This window comes from Antechinus flavipes, chromosome 5, assembly GCF_016432865.1.
Source record: "Antechinus flavipes isolate AdamAnt ecotype Samford, QLD, Australia chromosome 5, AdamAnt_v2, whole genome shotgun sequence".
Taxonomy (NCBI): Eukaryota; Metazoa; Chordata; class Mammalia; order Dasyuromorphia; family Dasyuridae; genus Antechinus; species Antechinus flavipes.
In genome coordinates, this window is record NC_067402.1 from 13,754,730 (window position 1) to 13,773,277 (window position 18,548).

Genomic DNA, 18,548 nt, shown 5'->3' on the forward strand with positions numbered 1-18,548 from the left:
GAACCAGATCACCAATCCGCTATTAACTAAGCAATCATGCAAATTCATCTACAACTTGATCATACAGACACTGGAACATAAACCATACATTTACTTAACCTAGGACCCATTCATTCTTCCAGATTCTTTTAATTCTACTTCACTCGTGCTTTCTACTTTTCTTCATTCTTCATTGAGTTTTTCCTTTTTCATACTTCGTGTATTCTTCCCCAATTCAAACAATTCATAATAGCCTTAAAAAAAATTCAAGTGCTTCTATCTGACCAATCTTCTGTTCAATTTTTTCCCCCATTCAATTTTAATTTTCTGATCTTTAATACTTTTCATTAGCCTTCTTTTATCTTGATTTATCTTCCACATTCTTGGAAAAAACTCTTCAATTTCTTCACGAACATTAACCTTAATGGAAAAAGAACATTTAGTATATTTAAGCACGTGGGGATTATAAAACTCTGCTGGAGTTCAGAATGTTATCTACCAAATGGAAAAGCCAGCAGGTAAAGTGCAAATAACTATTTTATAAAAACAATTTTTAAGTCTTTAAAATTGTTTAAGAATCTAAATTTTAACATCAGAATTTACTGAGAATTCTAAGTGCTTTTACCATATTCAAGTCACCCCTCCTCCCCTTTCAGATTTCATCCCTAACCTTTATCTGGAATTTCCCTGAACCTTAAAAGGTATATATACAGCAATACTACAGGCTAATTAGAATATGGAACTAATAAAAAGCAAATAGATTTTTGGTGTGTCCCTGACAGGTTTCTACGACTTCAATATCTCAGGAAACTTAATAACCTGTAAGTAAGCTTTCACTATACCCAGTTATAAGATCAAACGGCTTTGAAAGCAAAACATCCTAGTCAGAATCGTTTGCATGTGCCCCTCCAGATCCACACATAAGAGAGGAAAAAGCAGTCTTGCTACCAACCACTTGCACCAGATCTATCTAAAGCCATATCTTACTCAAACATGCAAAGATTCAAAGAGGTTCAAACTCTAACAAAATTTCTGGCTAACTCTAAAAGTCCCCAATTATCAATACTGTTAAAAACACTAAACTGGGTTAAAGACTAATTTTGAAAGCAAAATCAAAGCAAGTACTTCCCTATCCAGATCTAGATATTATAAAAGTAGTAATATTACTATCACTATTTGTACATACCCATGTGAACCCCCATTTTAGAAGATATACATATATGCAGATTCAAAGCAATCCAAAAACTAATTACTACCTTACCCATCAACTTCTAATTTTATTAAATACATTTAAATATTAAAAGCATCCAGTCTAAATAATAATTCAGTATGACATAATTTTGCTATAGCAAATAAGTAAACAGAAGGAAAAGACTGCTGAAAATTCCATTTTGAAATTGTCAAGTGATAAGTGTGTGCAGGTTATCTTCATATCACTCTCTCTTTACTGGCTTTGTTGCAGAATAGCCTTAATTCAGAAGCAGATGTGTATAAATCCAAACTCTGCAAAACTAAAGTGATTTAAATTGCTCGGGGAAGTTTATTTAAAATAATCCTATCGTATATTATCCCTTTGTAAAATGCAAAAACCCTTTTCAAAGGTATACAAGTCTTCTATTTAGGTTCAATTTTTAATGTTATTCAGAACATATATTTAGAATTAAGGGCATCTGGGTCCTTTTTGTTTAATTAGTCTCTGATCTCATATATGTAATTCTGAAATGAAATTCTTTTAAAAGAAAAAAATTAAAGTTAACTTGAATAGTTTTAGTCTCCTTATTTAGAGAACACATACTACAATGTACTTCTCAATTAATAAAATGATATAGAAGAGGAAGAATTTTATCATTAAATGGCAATTTGGTTTCTCTAGTCTATAAAAGGTTTGAAGATGAGTACTAATCATTCAAATGTAATAAAAATTCTATAGGCAGGATTTCATGTAAAGCATGGAATCTTCAATAGTATATTTCTACTATGTGACTCAAGTATGAAGTAGTCCTTTTATGAAGGTATATGTCTATTTTTTCTTTCAAGCTTCTCTTCTAATTTAACTTGAAAAATCATAGGGAAAATCAAGCAAAAGTCCATAATAAATTCAAGACAATGTAATTAGAGCCCTAAAATCCTGATTTTAATGTGATAAATTCATCAGCATCTATTAAAATTACCTAAAGATATTTGTCATATTCTCTGGAAGAAAATAAAACACCAAATTTAAATTTTCTACCCTGGCTTCTCACTTAATTACTTATTATAATAAATCTTCCACTTTGTTTCATAGCTGCTATTCTAGTTCTTGTAACCATGAAGCAAGCATGGATACAATTTTATTTCCCAAACTGGTAACATATCAAGCATTTCAAAAATTATGACTGACTTTGGAGCCACAGCATGGTATGATGGGCAGGAGGCTGGGTCTATGAGCCGGAAAGAGCCAAGGGGTTCAAGTCCTGACCAAAAGCAAGTAACAACTTTTCAATGTCGCCAATACTCTATAATTTACAGGTAAACTGACAATCAGCAGAGGGAGTTTGCACATCAGAATTCCCTATGTGAATGGATCTTCCTAATCTTTCCCCCCTCAAAACAGAATGGTTATAGTTTGTAAACATACCTCTTAAGACTATAAGTCTCAAAGACTGGTAGACTAGCTATGCTTGTGTAAATAAAAATCTCTCTTCTGAGATATATATATATATATATATATTTTAATAGCCAGATTTCTTGGCATAAAATTAACTGTAATGCTATTATTTTGTCCCACATTAAGGATATGTTTCAGGTATTAAAAAGGTGTGCCTTAAACTACCTTTTGTTTTGTGGTATATTCTAGTGGTTCTCAAAGTGTGGGTCCAGAGAACTGTGAAAGTTAAAACTATTTTTATCTCAATCTTAAGATATTTTAAGTTCCTATATGGTGAATATCAACAGATAACTAGGGGTGTGCTGGAGTCACTCCCTATTGATAGACTTTTAAATATTCAGTGTGAACATTTATTCCTTGGAAACTGGCAATAAGTCTTGATTTATTATTTTGTCCATTGTCTAGACATAGGTGGCAATATTAATAATGATTAAATTTTAAAGTGTGTGATATTTTTGGAAAGTCCTTAAACATTCTCAAACATAAAATTGGATATAACTCACATAAAAACAAAAGTTCTTGGGAGGAATGTTGGTTCTCAATATTGAAGACTATAAAAGGCCCCCTAACACTAAAAATTTTGAGAATCATTGCATCTCTGTGTCTGTCTCTCATGTAAACATGCACAATGATCCCAATTTTATACCACCACATACTTTCCTCTCTGGTCAATGGAAACCTTAAAGAAAACTTGATTACACCGTTCTGTATCGAATATATTGCAATACTTAAAATTAAACATTTGCTTGCATGAGGTTATTTTTTCCTCTTATAGAATAAAAATTTTAGTGACTGTTTTTGCATCTTGGCTAATTACTTGTATTCAGTACCTCATCTCATCATAGTTTCCATTTTAACAATGTTACTGAAGTTATTTACTAATTGGAAAAGTCTTTTTTTCACTAGGATTACTATGTTTAAGTCACTAATTGAACCAAACTATCACCTTAGTTTCACTTTTAAAAATTTAAAACCCTAATTTTCATATTAGTTCACAAGAAAAAAAGCAATACTTACTACTCAGCATTTTATCAGATAAAACTTTACATAAACATTTATGACATTTGGGGGCAGACACTCAAGTTTGATAGTTTTTTAAAAATCCTTTCATCAACTTGCTCAGCTACTTCATCTTCCAAAACTTCACATCCCAGCATGCCTTTTTCCCACCATTATGATTATTTCAGGTACATCAACTTTAGTGGCCATCTAATCATCATGTTCAGTTAATCAGTTACCATCTTAAATCCTATTGATTAGAAATGGCCTTCCCAAGGGCTGGGGTTCATTAAGCTTCCTTCTTTGATTGTTCTGAATACTTCTAGACTGATCATATGAAGACCTTACCTTCATCTTTCCCAGGTCCTACTTGGACTTCAAGCTTTCAGGACTGATCCCAGGGCACATATGGTAACTTTTTCATCTAGTTGTCTCTATGCCCTTTACTCACACAGAAACCATAAACTTCTGGAGAACAGAAAGTCTATGGAATTCTTTTCATATGGTACTATGGACAATAATATCTAAGTGCTATTGCAACAAATCTAGGAAAAAATACTAGCAAACTTATGAAAATAAAAAAGCTCCTGTGCCAAATGAAACATTATTTTGTCTGGGGCTTAGAAAAAGTTAACCAATAAATAGGTGCAGTAAGCATTTTTAGCTTAGTCAAAATTGAATTCAAAGAACTTTTGATGATATATCTAATTTTTTTTCTTCTGCACAAATTGCTATTGTTTAAGATAAATAAATGGGCTTAATTTAGTTAATGCTAGGTTAAGCTATTCTGAATAATGAAAAACTGTGAAGCTTTAGGTGCTATTTTCACTAAATATGAATCAACAACTGGATCACAGTAAGCCTTCTATAATAATTAGCTAGCAATAACCACTGATTTAAACTCAGCCTGCAGATGAAATGGTCTGAATTTGAAATCTTTTCCTGACACCATGTTTCAGAATATTAATATTTAATAAATAAAAATTGAATTAAAAAACTAAAAAGGCCTTCCTATCCCACGCTTCCAAATTAGATTAGCATTTAAAACCTACAACATAAACAGTTTTTGTTTGCTTTTAAAGAACTCCAATTACAGGAAGCTACCTTAATAAATACTTGATTGACATTGTCTAACAATATTAAATCATATGCTGCAGTTGAAATAGATGGCCCCAAATTAGATGGTCCAGTTGATGCTATTACTTTAAAAATAATTTTATATTGGGTGACCAAATATAGCAGTAAAATTAACTGGAATTCAGATCTATAGAAATATGTTACTTATAGCACATATACTAAAAAAGTTGACAACTAAACCACTTAGGAATGCAAAAAATTTAATTATGTATTTTAAAGGGGAAATCTAATAAGGCCCATCCAATAGCTCTCAAAAACAGAAATACTAGAGACACCTTAGAAATTTCCCTCTATGTTATTCAAATGCCTTTAACAGCCTAAAAAAAATAATCACTGAGCTTTTTTCCCAGTCAAGATAAGAGGATCTCTCTCCTCTTTGTTCTTCCTCAAAGTAAATATGTTCTTTTAAATCCTTTATCCTATATACTTAAAGTTCCTGGCTCCATAATTTTAGATCCCATAATTGCTTATTTCATTAAAGGTTTAAAAAAAGACAGGAAAAAAAAAAAAAAAAAAAGACAGAAACAGAACCTACTAGAAGAGAGCTCCAGCCAAAGAAAATCTCTGAAACTCTTTTGATTGAAAAGTACCATTTTTTTCCACTCAATTTTTGGAGAAGATACAGAATATGTTTAACAGTTTTATTATAACAAAAGATCCTCCAACTGACAACTGTATCTTTACTTACTTTACTAAAAAGAAAACTGAAATTTTTTGAGGGCTCAGGAAGGAAGTAAAAGGGCCACTTCACGAAGCCCACTGTTAGGAACTTTGTCCTAGGTCAGGTCACCCCTCCTCAGGTTGCCCAGCTCCCAGGTTTCCCACACTGGTGACACACTGAAATCACCCACTGACATACATAACCTACTGCAGACTAAAACTTCAGAGCTCAAGAAACCCAGGAACCCAAATATCTGATATTATAACCATCAAGTCCTAGCTTTTACTGGTCTTTAAAAGATTAGTTTCTCAACTTATGATTATGTAAATATGAATTTCCTTTCATTAAGCTTAGAACCATATTGCTACAGTTTATTTTAGGATGAATATTTCCTTATACTTCTAGAAACTATTTACATATTAAAAATGTGTATGTTAGTTTATATTCTGGAGTTAGAAAAAAGCAAGTTATGAAAACAATGGACATAGAATAATGATTGATGCCATAAAGGCAGTATCTTTTTTTTTTTCAAAGCAACAACTTTAGGATTGGCACTTGTAACATGAGTCAGTGTTACAACAATATAACAACTCTTAAAAGAGGCAATACTAGAGTTCTGCCCCTGGGGGAATATCTTGAGCATGCTTTCCAAACTCAAGCAGCTACTGCATCTTTTGTAGTTCTTAAAAGGTTAGTGGGGATGAAATAAATAGTCATAATTTTAAGGAAGATGAATAAACATTAGGAAGTAAGGGATAGGAATTTAATGTGCTTGCCCAAAGAATCCAGAACCTTTCTTATTTTCTCTTATACTTGTTCTTACTGTTAAGTCTCAGAACATTCTAAATTGTAAGGTCACTGAAACAGTTCCTACAGAGTCTGGGGGCAGAAAAAGATTCTTTTGCTAATTTCAATATTTGTTAAAACTGCAAACATTGGGGAAACTAAGTATCCTATAAACAAAACAAAGTCTATAATCAATAGAAGGGAAGAATCCCAAGCCCCATTTCACTGTGCCTCTTCTGACTTTCCTCTAGTGTTGCCCCATTCCAATTCCCATCTCATTGTTCCCACTCTTATCCTCTTTTTGGGTAGGCTTATTTTGTTAAATCTCAAAGAAGAAAATTAGTCCCAATGCACTTAACTTGAAGAGGTACTTGTTTAGGACCCATAGGATTCTCAAAAGGAAATGGGAGAGCAAATGTACTTAATACTGGGATACACTTGCACCAAAAAGTTTTTCACACTCCCAGGGGAACTTTGGGAAACTGCACAGAATCGATGGGGGAGGGGAATATAACCTGTCCTATAATAGGTAATTCATTTTATTTCATTTTAAAGACTAGTTCCCTTCCACCCACCATCTGAAGGCACCCATCCCTACTAGGTCATCTTTCCCAAGCTCCTACAATTTACCTTTTATTTAGTTACAAGTTAGAAAAAGTTCTGGCCAAAAACACATAAAAATAGTCTCTGACTAATAATGCAAAACCACAATCTACAATAACTTGGGTCTTGTGTCTGCTTCATTTGAGTTTCTTTATTTTACTACTATCCTCTCCAAAATCTGTTTTCTTAACAAAAAGAGATAAAACAAAAACCCCCCACTTACTTAGGGGGTAAAGATTTGGGCCTTTTATGTATTTCCAATCAGTGTATGTTAACAAAGAAATGGAAGCATGGAAAAAGAACATTAAAACACCCTGGTAGTCAAAAATGACATAAATAATGGCATGTACAATTTTGAAACTATAAGCAAACTGAGCATAAGCTCAAACAAGCTGATTTGCAGATTAGCAAATTAAGTTTTTCACAAATCATTTCTTTTTTTTTTTAAATAACTTTTTATTGATAGAACCCATGCCAGGGTAATTTTTTACAGCAAAATCATTTCTTAATCAAAGGAAAGGAAAAGGCATTTCCCAAAGCCAGTTTGAAAAGTTGTCGACTAAAAATGAAACTTTTCTCAAAGGTGAAAGGATTAAGGCAAGGTAAGCTTTTGTTCAAATTAAAAGCATAAGCCTTTAAAAAATTATTTTAAAATTACATTAGCAATTTATGATAAACATTGTAAAGTAGTTTAAAAGATGAATAGCTGGTACTTTTTTGTACCCTGGAAAGGGCTGAACATCACCCTATAACATATCAAACAACAAAGGAAAGAAAACAAAATACTACTCCATTGCTGGCTTTAGCTACAATTTACTCCTCCTACACCCCCCACACAATGTTTCATTCTCTGTCAAGTCTGTTCAAGAACTACAGAGTGAATTTAACTATTTTTGCTCACTTAATTGATCAATTTATTGCTGATCTGAACAAGGAATAAAAATTGGCAGTGGACAGGGGAAAAGATAACTTGTTCTTTGTAATTTATAATCTCCTAACTGGCATTCAAGTCTTTCCTGAGATTGGGTGCCCACCATTAATGCGTCAACATTTTATTTCACACACAATCCCTTTGTATGCATTGTTCCTTTGTGACTTTCTCCCACATGCCTTGAAATGGACTCTTCTGAAATCGTTCCCTTTGCTGAAATCCCTCCAAGATGCAATTTGGATATCATGAATTAGGTTTGTTCTATCTAGGGGCAGGAGACATTTGAGCAACTATTCACTTTTCTCTAGAGGTGACTGTCATGTAATCATTAATTCTTAATCAATAAGCATTCATTAGGCACCAATGAGCTAGAGTTGTGCCAAGCTTTGGGGATACAAAGACAAAAGTAAATAGTCAGATACAACACGACCTTAAATATATACAAAGTAAGTACAATGTAATTTTGCACTTATTACAATTTACAGCTAGAGGGATCAGGAAGGAAGCTTCAGGAACCAGTGGTATGAGAGTTGAACTTTGAAGTACCAGGGATTCCAAGAGGCAGGGGAGGGTTAAAAGGTGCAACTAAATTATTTCTCCTTGGAAATGATTATAATGTAATAAGAAATAAAAGGGATTAATAAAATGTAATCAACTTCTTTTAAAGTTAATTGTTAGAAGAAAATGTGTTGACTTAATTTCCCATTTACTTACTTTATTACTCATTCTAACTATTAGAAAAAGCTGGTAAAAGGAAAAATGGACCTGGATTATCTGTCCCTGAAAGTTATAACTCTAGTAAAATAAAGGATTTAAGTTTGGCTTACATTTCTCTTTAAACAAAATACCCCCAATTTTAAAAACCAGTCCATTTCCTAAGATTCATCAGAATATATATATATGTATAAAGATGAGAAGCTAAAATTGAATTCAAAATCTTAACTACTTCTTAATTAGTTTGCTAAACTAAAAACCTTTCAAGATTCTAGATTTTTTTCATTTTTTAAGGCCATAATAATTTTCCTATATTGATAGAAAGGTCTCTATTCTGTCAATTCCTTATTAAGTCACATTCTCCCTCACATCACTTCAATCTTGAATTTCTGTAATAGGCTCCGTCTTCCCTTTAATTTTTAATCCATCCTATAGACAATTTACTCCTCCTCCTCCTATTACTACCTACCATTCCTACTCTTAGTTACAATTACTTACTACTTCTACTAACCCTCCTACTCCTTCTCCTAGACTAATATTTGCTCCACTTTTTTCCCTTCTGCTAAATTCTTTTCACTCTTCTCAATTGCCTACTGAATCAAGTACAACTTCAGAGCCTGTCTGCCACTCAAAGCTCTCCATTATCTCACTCCATTTTGTGCAGACAACCTTGTCTGTGTTACCACTTCATTTCAATTATTGACACCTGACATTCTCCCTGACTTTCCAACTATCCAAATGCTATCCCGTACATAGAAGGCCCAGTTCAAATCCCATTTACTAAGCAAAGTCTTCCCCAACTACTTGTAGCTTTACTAAAATAGCAATATAGTATGGTGGAGTAAGAGCACTGAATACTTCAATGCCAATAAACCTGGATTCTGATTCCAACTATGCCACTAATTGGGTTTGTTTAGGTTGCATTTTTAAAAACTGCTTAAGCCAGGTCATAATCTCTATGAATCTCATCTTCCATAAAAATAAGACTGGACTATATATTAAGAATTGACAATTCATTTACATCTAGGAATCATCCCAAAAATTAAGAGTGGAACAAATTTTCCCCTTTCCTAAAAGAAAAACAAAAACAAAAACTGCAGCAGCCACACCTAATGAAAAACAAAGGCAAAAAAAGTCTCCTAAAATAGGGACAAACAAGCATCCCAAAAGAAGTTTTGGAAAGCTCTAAAGAAGGAGCTTCACACCCTGGACAAAAAAAGCTCTAATGCATCTAAATTCCTCATGTCCAGCAGCTCTCTGATTTTCAGTTCACCCAGAGCTTAGTTTGGGATATGTACTAGAACAGAAAACAGAAGATCCTTCAGGCAGGTCTCCAGAGAGACTACAATGGAGCTGTCCAGTGCTGATAACAAAAATTTGAACCCTCATTACTTGGGAAAAGTTATTTTTGTAGTTTCAACTAAGAAATGTGCAGGAAAAAAATCCTTCTCTATATAATCTGTTAGGATATTTTCATTTCCTGGATTCATCCGATTTACTATTTGATTCTAAAAATGTCCTGTTTCCTTAAGATTCTAATTTTTTTTTTTTGGTATCCACCGCAGCATCTTGCTAAGGAGGCAGCAGATGTGCAATTAATTTTAATCAATTGTCAACTGAATATTTCAAAGACTAAACATATAAAATAAAGTAGTTTGCAACAAATTCACCTAACCAGATTTCCCTTCCTAAAGGCTTTCTTTCATCTGGTCTTTCAAACTGAAAAGAACATTTTCACCAGCAATGGAAAAACTCCAGCTACTATATTCAACAAACAACATTAAAATACACTTAATGGTTTTGAGAAAACACAATGCATTCTACTTTGCTTTCCTTTTTTTTTTTTTAACTAATTTATCAATTAAAGGAAGAAAGCTCAATATCTTTTCCTTATCTCCAAAGGAAAAATACACACTTAACTCAAAAATAAAATATATATGTATATATTGCCAATGATTTCCACAATCATTTTTGTTATTATAAAAACACAATGCTTCTCCATTTTTTCCCTCAAAGATTTATTCCTTCAGATACCTAAAAGCTACAACTACCCTTTCACAAAACATTATCCTCTTGAAATAGTCAAGCTCAAACCAAAAGTAACAAACCTTATAACCTGCCAAATTGTAATCTGCTACTAAAAGACCCCTGTTGTAAAAGTTTGTGGACTTTACAGGAAGTGCTAATGAAAAGTAGTCTAATTAAACAGAAAAATAGCCAAGCCTGAAAAAGTTTTCTGGTTTGTTTCTATTTCACCTGTGATACCCCCAAGCTCCTTTAACTTTTATAGAAACCAGATTTCCATTTTAAAGCTATCCTTTAAAGAACTGGACTGGATTTCACTGGCCTAGAGAACTATAGGGAAACTCCATCTACCAAATGGTTTGGCTCCTCAGAAATTTAAGTCTTGAGAGTTGTCCTACAACAGAGAGAAGTGCAGTGACTTGCCCCAAATCTTGCTAGCTTCCAAGACAGCTCTCTGGCCATAAGAGCCCTGCTATCTCCCAGAAAACAGAACAAAAGACCACTGCCTAGCAGATCAACTATCCAAAACAATGCACTATAAATCTATAAAAGAACATGAGGAGAGTTCACATATATATGGCCCTTTATAGAGTGTGGAGTTTTTGCCAAGTACTTAGACATCATCTCACAACACTCTTGTGGAGAGATAGCACACAAATTCTAATAAAAATAATTTTCAGCTTCCTGTTGTCACATTAAAATAAGAGCAGTACACAACTTGAGTGACAAAAGAATTTTTTTCGTTGATTACAAACATGTAATAATGAAAATGGAGAAACCTCAAAAAAAAAATTTCCCCTTCATATTCAATTCAACTTTTCAATGAGTACTGATATTTTTAACTAAGCTTAAACAGGAAGGTACGCAGAGTATCTCATGTGCTTTCACAAAAATCTAGAAATTATACTCCAATTACCTTATTGAGAGGAAAATTTCTCTTCTCAATACAAAATTCTGAGATGAACTATTAAGGATCTTTGATTTTCAAACACAAAATGAAACATTTTGAATGTTTTGGGTTTTTTTTTTTTTTCCTTCATGACAAAGGTTGAAGAAGGGAGGTTGGGCACAAAAAAAAATTCCCAATTTTTTTTTTTTAACAAAAGGAAACTAATATACAGCCTAACTATAAATATATATGTATATACATATATGTGTGTGTACATATATATATTTTATTCTACAATGAGTAATCAAATCTGAAAAAAAGATTTAAAATGACTTAGTATAGAATAACAATTCAAATAAGCTATACAAAATTGGTTGTTGAATAAAATTTTAAATGAAAAGTTAAAAAGAAAAAATCATTTTCTGGGTTTGGATCGAATTTTTTTTTGTTCTGGGGGGTAGGGGGTGGAATTGTCACAATAACTTAAACAAGTTATTCTTATACCAGGCTCCTTTAAAATATTAGAACTGTTTTTGTCAAAAATAAGGTTACTAAAATACTTTTACAGAAAGTTTCTCAAAGGAGTCAATACACTAGTAAAATAAGCAGTCACATAAATTTTTATCTATGTAACAGGAATGGTCTGAACCAGTTAACTAGAAAAATGCTCTTTTAAACCTTCCTTTCTAAGAAAAACAAAACAAAAACCAAAACCCTGAACTGACCTTCTGGTGTGACTCTGGAGAAGGGTGGCCTGGTGTAATGGAAGGAGCCCTGGAAGCCTTGGCTCGGAATTCCGGCTGTCACCAGGGCCTGACCATGCCCAGAGAAATGACCGCGTCTAAGCCTCAGTTTCCTGTCCTAGCTCCCGGGCGCGGTGGGGGATCGGCACTGCCTAGAAGGAGCGGCTCTCTCCCCACGGCGGGCGCGTTACCTGGGGACCTTGGGCACCACCCCCCCAAGTTCTCCAGCCCAGCTAGGGACCCCCTGCGCTCTACTCGCGCGTCCCCCACTTCCTGAAACTTTCCTGCTACGGGGAAAGAGGGAAGAGCCCCTAACTCCGTCCTAACGGGCCGTCGGGGTTCCCTCCCCCCCAGTGAAGCCGCAACTCCCCGCCTGGGTCCGAGTCCACATGTGCATAACCCGCGGCTCGGCCCGGGTCCGGCCCCGGCCCCCCTCCGCGAGGTCACTGTTCCGATGACCTCTAAGGACCCTAGCAGCCTCTTCCCTCCTACCGTCCCTGGCAGCCTCAGCTCGGGGTCCTCGGGCCCCTCCGCGGGCCCCTGGAAGGCGGGCCCGGGGGGCCTCAGGGCCACAATCCCTCGTGTCCGCGGGCCGAGAGGCCCCTCTCCGGCCCCTGCATGCCCGCAGGCTCTCGCCCCCGCTGCCCCCCACGTCCCACGAGGGCAGCGGCCGTTTGGAGAGAAAGGGCCCGGGCGGGGCGCAGAGGCGAGAGCCACGGGCGGGAGGGGGGCGGGGAGGAAGGGGCGGAGGGACCCCCCCCAAGCCTTCCCCCCACCCCCATCCCACGAGACCTCCCCCTTCCCCCTCCCCCCCAGGCCCCGCCGGTCCCCGCGGGCCTCGGGCAGCCTGGGCCGAGCCTGAAGCTGGGCCTCCGCCGAGCCACGGCCCCCCCATAATCTCCCCACTCCAGCCCTGTCCCCCTCCCCCCCAGGCCCCGCCCCGCCCCCGGTCCGGGCCGCGGACGAGGCCGCGGCCTCCTCCGCCCGGGCGCCCGCCCGGCTCGCGCCGCTTTGTACTCACTCTGCCCTCGAAGTTGTTCTCCTCGACATCACTCATGTCGGCCGGGCTCTTCCCACCGGGGCTCCACGAGAGGCAGGGCTCGGCGCGGGGCCGCACCGGACCGGACCGAGGGCAGGGGGCGGCGGTAACGGCCGCTCCGCTCCCGCTGACTCCCAGGCTCGAGCAAAATGGCGACCGCCGCGCCGCCGCGGCCTCCTGCTCGCCTCACCGCGCGCGCCGAGGGGCGGGGCCGAGGGCGGACCCCGGGCGGGACATGCGTGCTGGGGGCGGGGCCCAGCGCTCGGCGTCTCGAGGCACCACCCAGTCACCGCCCTCCGCATCGAGCGCATGCGTACTTCAGACCCCCCGCCGGCGGCGGCATTGTGCGGCGGGCGGGGGAGGAGCGGATGGGGCGGGACCGGGAGAACGCTCGTCCGGCCCCGCCCCTCCCGCCCCTCCCGCCCCGCCCAGAGCCGCCCCCAGGGTGGACCGCAGGGGACCCAAGAAGGAGGAGCCCAGGCCTGCCCGGGCTCCGGCCTGACTTCGGGCTCTTGTTCCTTCCTTCAGTGGGGATGGGCCCTTTCCCTCCGTCCTAACACGGGCAGATCAGTGCAGTGACAGCCCGGCTCTCGACCGGCAGTCAGTGCCCGAGCATCCCGCGGCTCCGCCTGGGCTCCCCCCAAAGTGCCGCCCGTTCACTCGGTCTGCGGCGTGCCGGGCCCGTACCCGGGGCCCGCCAGCGCAGGGGCCATGGGTAGTCTTCCTCGTGTTGAGGCCTGTGCGGAGCCCGGGAGTGCAAAGACAGACTCTCCCGGTCAGCTCGTGCGTCCGCCTTGTTCTCAGAGATCGTGGCGGGCTCAGCCGTGCCTCCTCCGGCTCCTCTTACAGAGAAGGAAACTGAGGCAAACGGGACGAGATCTCTCCAGAGTCCCCCAGCTAGCAAGAGTGCGAGGCTGGAGCTGAGCTCAGAGCCACGAGTCTTCCCGATTGGGTGCCCTCCAGCCTGGCCAGAGGCCTAAGGCCAGAACTCGTTTGTCCCGCCGCTTTCCCCCCTCTCCCCCGCACGGACCCGGAGACCATCGTCCCCAACTTACAGAGGGGGAGACTGAGGCCTATAGATGCCGAAGCCATTCCCCCAAATGGGAGACTGGGAAGCTCTGTGGGCAGGTGGTTCTGGTGAGGCTCTGGAAGGACCTCAGCCCAGACCCCCGAGGACACGAGCGGAGAGGGGGTCGAGTGGTCTCCCGCAGGATTCGTCCGGTTTTAGATTAGACGGGCCTCCCAAGCAGTGCCGTGTGAGCCCGACTAGCCCGGAGCCCTACTATGCTGGGTCTCGGGGTTGAAGCGGGGCCGGGCTGAGGGAGCGCCGGGACAGAAGGAGGTTCCACCTAAAAGTGCGCTTTTGTTTTTGTCTTTGTGACCAAGGCCTCTCCTTCCTGCGGTGGAAGAAGCTTCGGGCTGACCATCCTAGCTCCTCAGATCCCCCTCCCAACGAGGGAGTAGCAGGAGTGGAAAGGCGATTTCCGAGGCCTCTGCGTGCTTGCGCAGGCACGACTGCCGACAAAGTCCCCTGAAGCGCTCCGGTATTGGGAAATGTCCCGGTGCCCGACCCGTTCATTGAGTGCTCTTGGGAAGTGAGGGAGTCTGAGTTTGGGGTCAAATCTGCCCTGAGCAGCTGGTGAAGCCAGTCCCTTCTCAGAGCGCCTTGCGCTCTAAAGCTAAATTAGACAATATTTTCTTTAGGCACCTCAGGGAATGGCTGGAAATGATGGTAAGCTACACTTTACAGCTGCTATACGGGAGATCTCATTAGTCCATAAAATCTCAAGGAATTTAGTTTTGATTTTTTTTTTAAATAGAAAGGTATTTGTTTTCCTTTAGAATTCAAAGCCGATTTCATTTTAGGAAATCAAAGAATTCACTGGTGTTCTTGTTGAAAATGTCAAGGCCACATAGGGCACAGAAACCCACGAGGGTAATCTCTCAAATGCCAGTGGATGACTGATGCCGTGAGGCAAAGGGAAAGGAGGGGAAGAAACAGCAGCAGCGACAACGGGGGGAAAGTTCATTTTCTCTTCTGGAGCACGTTAAGGTTTACATAAAGATTTTTTCACTAAAATTCTGTTTTACAGTTACACACTCCAATTCACAGAGATGCTGAGGGGAGATTTGTACAGAGCTCCTGATTCCAAATTCAGGGCCTTATCCACAACAATTCGGCCGCAGGATAAATTACTTGCCTAGGGTCTCACAACTCGTATCTGAGGCTGATTTTGAACTGGAGTCTCTTGATTCCAGAACCAGTGTTCTATTCAATGCCCTATCTAGCTGCCTTTTCTTTCTTTTGCTAATTTCTTTTCTTTCTATTTCTTTCCTTTTTTTCTGTTTCTCTTCTTCAAAAAGTCTCCCAAGACCGTCTCCTCACATGAAATTGTCTGTCAAAATGTCCTTTTAAAAACTCCAAAGCTTTTCCTAATCCTTCAATCAGGCTTCATGGATTTTTTGTTAATTAATATATACACACAATAATACGTGCACAATCCCCATATACATGTTATATTTATAGCATATACATGTTATATATGCATACGGATATAACATGTATGTATAACAATAAGGCAAAGATTAAGATAAAACGTAATCCAATTCCCTCGCCATTTGATGGAGCACTTAAGAGCCACAGCAGTGTGCAGCTAGCTGCTGGGGAGAAGAATAAGGAAAGATAACAAAGTTTAGGGGAAAAAAATCTGTACATATTTGCTTCGGGACCTGAGAGGACACTCACAAAAAGCAGGTTTCCTGATTAGTAGGAACGTGACTTCATATGTCTTGGATTCTAGAAATGAGACTTTCTAGCCAGAGAAGGGAGATTTATTGGGCAGTGCCTCCCTTGGTGTGTGAGTGTGTGGGAGCTAATCTTAAATTTGAGAGTCCTTGAATCTGAATTTCTAGCCAGAAAAAAAAAGAATATATATAGTTCTTAAAAATCTCTTTTCAAACCAGAAGCCAGTCTATCAGGAAGAGTATTGTTCACAAACTCCCCTGCCAGGTGCATGGATGTGGCCTTGTAGCTCCTATAAGCTGCTTGGCCAAGATAACCCAGCCTTTCTGAGGTGGCCACTGCCTGTCCTTGGAAGTCTTTATTCAGATCTCGAAAAGGTGCTTATTTAAAGAAAGAAAAGCAAGAGTGAGCCAAGAATATTTCTGCTTTGGCTATATAAGTAAACAAAGGCATCAGCCACGTGCTTTTGCCCCTAGGCAGTCATTTAAGGTTCCACCTGGCCTACCCGCTCCCTGAGCCAGAAGGATGAATAAATAAGCAGGCTGGTGGAAAGTCAATTGGCTCCTCTTAAATCCTCACTCCTGGGAGGGTAAACGAGGCTGGCTCTCCCTCAGTAATAGTCACAGGATTCAGCCAACAAAGATCTCCGAGTTGTAAACTCCAGCCTAGAGGGCCATTTGTCAGCAAGATTGAGGAGAAAATCCTTGCGCGGGAATAAGCAGGACTGGACTCAGTGCTGATATTCTGTCCGGTCTGTCCCCAGAAAAAGGTAAATGGCTCATGGGCAGGACTGGTTGGCCTTACTCAGTGCCTAGAACAGCATGAATTGAATGTTTAATTGAATGGAGTTGTGTGCCTTATGTGATTTGTGGATGAAGTTAGGGGTGAGGTCCACATGAATGATCTGGGGCTACAAGATGGAAGAACTGGGAAGGTTGTTAGCTTGTCAGAAACCAAGACTCTTAGCTCATTGAAATGTGTTCCAGTCTCCCTAGATTGCCTCTCCCTTGAAAGTGTTGGCTCCATTCTCTACACTTGTTACCCATAGCCCCCTTCTCAAGCCATTGCAGGTTGATTCATTTTTTAATTTGAAGACCATCAATTAAAAGTGGTGAATGCTTACCTCTTGTATTCATCTACAGACCTGCTTCCTAACTATTAGCAACATTCTGTTCAGTTTTAAGTTGACTCTCCCAGAATTGAGGGCATCACTGTGCCAAAGTAACAAGGAAATTTTTTTCTTGACTGAGTTACATCAAGGTGTCAATTGGCTGCTCAAGTTATAAATCTCTGAAGTGAAGATTGTTTTTTAGCTGGGTGCTAAGTACTTAGTAAGTACATTATAATAGTTTGTTGAATGGAACCGAATTAGTGATAACAGGCTTACAAACTTTGAATTAGTTGCAAGTCAATAAAGATAATATGGACCAAGTCTCGAAAGCTATACACTTCAGGGGAAGTGATTTCCTGAGATGTAGCAGCAACATTAACAAGACCAGGGCCAAACATCAAGACTTGGGCATCTTCCTTCCATATCTCTTACTCTCCTGGATTGGGGAGAGAGGCGGGGCATCCTCTATTTGCTCTTTTTATCCTTGATTTAGAAACTTTGAGTGCAAACTTGCTTCAAAGTTGTTTTCCAGAATGAGCGGTCTTTTCTAAAGCACAGTCACTTTATATTACTCAGGTCCAATAAAACTCTTCTAACAAAAACGATTCACCAAAATGGATATAGTAATTCACCAACTCCAACTTTCCTGCTTAGTTAAGTAAAGATCTTATTAATGTCCCCATCCATCTTTCCCTTCCAGCTCCTCAGACCTTTGACTTCTTTGCCTTCTCTTTCCCCTCATTCTAAACTCTCTCTCTCTCTCTCTCTCTCTCTCTCTCTCTCTCTCTCTCTCTCTCTCTCTCTCTCTCTCTCTCTCTCTGTGTGTGTGTGTGTGTGTGTGTGTGTGTGCGCGCGCGCGCGCGCTTTTTTTTGAAACAAATATCCTGGAATGGTTTGCCATTTTCTTCAGGTCATTCTACAGATGAAAAACTGAGGCAAACAGGATCAAATGACTTGGCCAAGATTACACAGCTGGTGCCCGAGATCGAAAGTAGCACTCTACTATTATTACCAGCTGCTCAGTTTAAATTTAGCAAACACCAAATAAAACAAATATCAGCATTGTAGATCAAAAGAAAAAGATAGGGGATTTCTGCTGTGAGAGTTTACTTAAATACATAATAAATTCATCATGGAACTTTCAAAGTTATTCTACTTGTCTGTGATTCTCTCTGACCTTTCAGTTCTCTTCTCATTTGGGTGGAGGCGGGAAGGGGGGAATAGGAAAGACTATTCCTATAATCTCTTCTATTTTTCGTCTTATTCCTCTCAATTGATAAAGGAAAAAGAATACTCATGTAACAAATATACAAAGACAAGCCAAACAAATTTCTTCATTGGTAGTATCTAAAATTGTGTGTCTCATCTATCACTTCTCTGGCAGGAAGTAAGTAGCTTGCTTCATCAATTATGGTTAGACATTCCACTGAGCAGTTTTTTAAGTCTTTCAATGTGGGGTTTCCCCCCATATTGTTATTAGATAAATTGTTCAGTTAATTGTACTCATTTAACTCTGAATCAGTCGGTGCAGGTATTTCAGG

The 18,548-nt window shown here is 39.6% G+C and overlaps 1 protein-coding gene and 1 long non-coding RNA gene across 2 annotated transcripts in view; both read right to left on the reverse strand.

The window, feature by feature from the left end:
• Positions 1–13,328, reverse strand: part of TRA2A (transformer 2 alpha homolog) — a 28,615-nt gene extending 15,287 nt beyond the window's left edge. The window contains exon 1 of the mRNA XM_051963481.1: positions 13,136–13,328. Coding sequence (XP_051819441.1) covers positions 13,136–13,171 — 36 coding nt within the window. The 5' untranslated portion in view covers positions 13,172–13,328. The remainder of the gene's footprint in view (positions 1–13,135) is intronic.
• LOC127539326 (uncharacterized) lies at positions 156–12,856 on the reverse strand. The gene is made up of 2 exons (XR_007947904.1): positions 12,097–12,856; positions 156–399 (listed from the first exon to the last, which is right to left on the reverse strand). It is a non-coding gene; the product is annotated as an uncharacterized LOC127539326 (long non-coding RNA).
• Positions 13,329–18,548: the final 5,220 nt, after the last annotated feature.